Source organism: Corvus kubaryi, unplaced genomic scaffold (genome assembly GCF_017639235.1).
Source record: "Corvus kubaryi isolate FWS band 111438036 unplaced genomic scaffold, C.kubaryi_AGA036_p1.0 37394, whole genome shotgun sequence".
Taxonomy (NCBI): domain Eukaryota; kingdom Metazoa; phylum Chordata; class Aves; order Passeriformes; family Corvidae; genus Corvus; species Corvus kubaryi.
In genome coordinates, this window is record NW_024581133.1 from 3,313,703 (window position 1) to 3,315,848 (window position 2,146).

A 2,146-nucleotide genomic window follows, 5' to 3' on the forward strand; every position below is an offset into this window, starting at 1 on the left:
AAAAAAAAAAAAAAAAAAAAAAAAAAAAAAAAAAAAAAAAAACCTCACCCCCCCCCCCGGCCCAGCCCCCCGGCCGCCGGCGGTGGGCGGGTTGTGCCCCGGCGGGCAGCGAGGAGCCGCGGCGGGAGGCTGCGGGATCTCTTCCCCGCGGTGCCCTCGCCGGGGGCCGGCGACCTGCGGAACGGAGACGAGGCGGCAAGAAAACTTCGGGTGAAGTTGTGGGGGTGTCCCCACGCGGCCCCGCCCGCGGCCGGGGAGCCTGAACGGCGAGAGGGGTGAGGCCACCCCGGGGACCGGCTGTCCGGGACCGGCTGTCCGGGACCGGCTGTCCCGCACCGGGAGCGCCCCGCCGGCAGCCCCCGCTCCGCGGCGCGGGCACGACGCGCTCCGAGCGCGGATCCCGGGAATGCGCTTCCGACTGGAGGCGATGCCGCGCCGAGGGATGCCCGGTGAAACACGAGCGGGCGATTCTCTCCCACTGTCACGCCCTCCCCGCGTCTTTTCACGCTCCGAATCCGCGTTCCCGCCGGGAGTGCGGAGCCTGCGAGCCACGGGGCCGTATCAGCCCTGTTTGGCCACTGGCCCTGGCAGACCCAGCCCCGCAGCCCAGGTCAGGGGCCGCACCCACCCAGCACCCGGCTGCTCTGCCCAGAAGCGTGAATCCCGTCGGGAAGACTGAATCTCCTTTGGCCCTTCTCAGCCCCGCTGCAAATCTGTGCCACATAGGGTCCCAAAATTATGTAGGTTTCGTGAAAATAAAAAGAGGGACGATTCCTAACCAGGGAAGGAAAAATTGGATTAGTGTGGAAGAGCCGTGTCATGGTTACCCAGCCACGAGGGTGACGCTGGCATCTGACCGGCAATCACAGGACACAAATCCATAGCAGCGCCGTGGACCTGCTCGTTCGGGTGTTCATAGGACTGTGTACACAGACACACTTTCGTGGAGAAAAGACGCCCAATTCACATGTAAGACGGGCTTTTAACTTCACCCACACAAAGTTATAATTAATACTCTGCCATCAAGAGTGATTCTTTTCATCCTTTTTTTTTTTTTTAAATCTCATGTTGATTTATCCTTTTTTTCCAAGAAAGTTTAGAGAAGTTGTGGGAAAGGCTTTATGTTTGCTTGCTTTAACTTTGTGTGTAATGACTGGGGGTGTCCCCACTATTACCTCGGGACCTCATGGGAATCCTCAAAGGAAAACTTCGCCAGCAACCAAACACCTTCCAGCTATGGACAATGGAACTGTCTCCCTTTCTGACAGACAACTATTTCCTTATGTCTGGAACACCAAAATAGAATTTCAATCCCATACACTCAAATAAAGTCTATGTCATTGGGGGGGAAAAGGAGCAGGGTGAATTACACAGACATTTTCACAAGGCTATGGGATGACACCTCTCCCGTGTATCTGCTCTCTTTACCACGGTCAGATGGTTACTGTGGATGTTGAAGGAGACTTAACTCCTTTACCTAATCACTGATGTCAAAAGTTCCTATGTCCTGTTCTGCCAGCTGAAGGTGAGGTTCCATTTCCTCTGAGATAGCCACGGCAAAAGTGACAATCCTTTCGTCTTCATGATGACCTGCATCCTTGAATATTGCTTTGATGTGACCATTCCTCTCCTCTAGGGGAAACAGTGAGGGGTAATAATCTCTGAGGGGAAAAACAGCAGCCTAGAAATCATGTGGAAAAAACTCACCATGAATCTGAGCATTTTATAACACTGTTTTTACACCATTTACCTCATTTCGTTAAATTACATACTCCATTCATCAGAGAGAAATTGTCTTGGTCCTGTCTGATTAATTAGCTCGTTTTGGTGAGTATCCAAGAGCTGTGTTTTATGAACCAGTGCTGCATGTGACTAACAGGCATCTAATGGAATTGGATCAAAATGGGGTAATGCACTCACTGTGTGTGTCAGGATTAGATGAGAATTGGAAATTGGAACTGCAGTTGCCTTAGCATTTTCTAATTTTTTAATCTTTTCCAATCTTGCATTCAAGACTGTGTTTTCAGCCCCAGTTATAAAAATAAAGCTTAAGTTTATGGAAGCATAATTGGCTGTGAAATTCACATGATACAAAATTTTGTATATTGCTTTTGTTCATAAGGTCTTCCCACTTCATTCATGCTCT

The 2,146-nt window shown here is 50.8% G+C and overlaps 1 protein-coding gene across 1 annotated transcript in view; it reads right to left on the minus strand.

Moving 5' to 3' along the window:
• The window catches only part of HOMER2 (homer scaffold protein 2), a 54,258-nt gene extending 52,503 nt beyond the window's left edge, over window positions 1-1,755 (minus strand). The window contains exons 1-2 of the mRNA XM_042039582.1: window positions 1,751-1,755; window positions 49-541 (exon numbers count right to left, since the gene is read on the minus strand). Of these exons, the coding sequence (XP_041895516.1) occupies window positions 49-541; window positions 1,751-1,755 (498 nt within the window). The remainder of the gene's footprint in view (window positions 1-48; window positions 542-1,750) is intronic.
• Window positions 1,756-2,146: the final 391 nt, after the last annotated feature.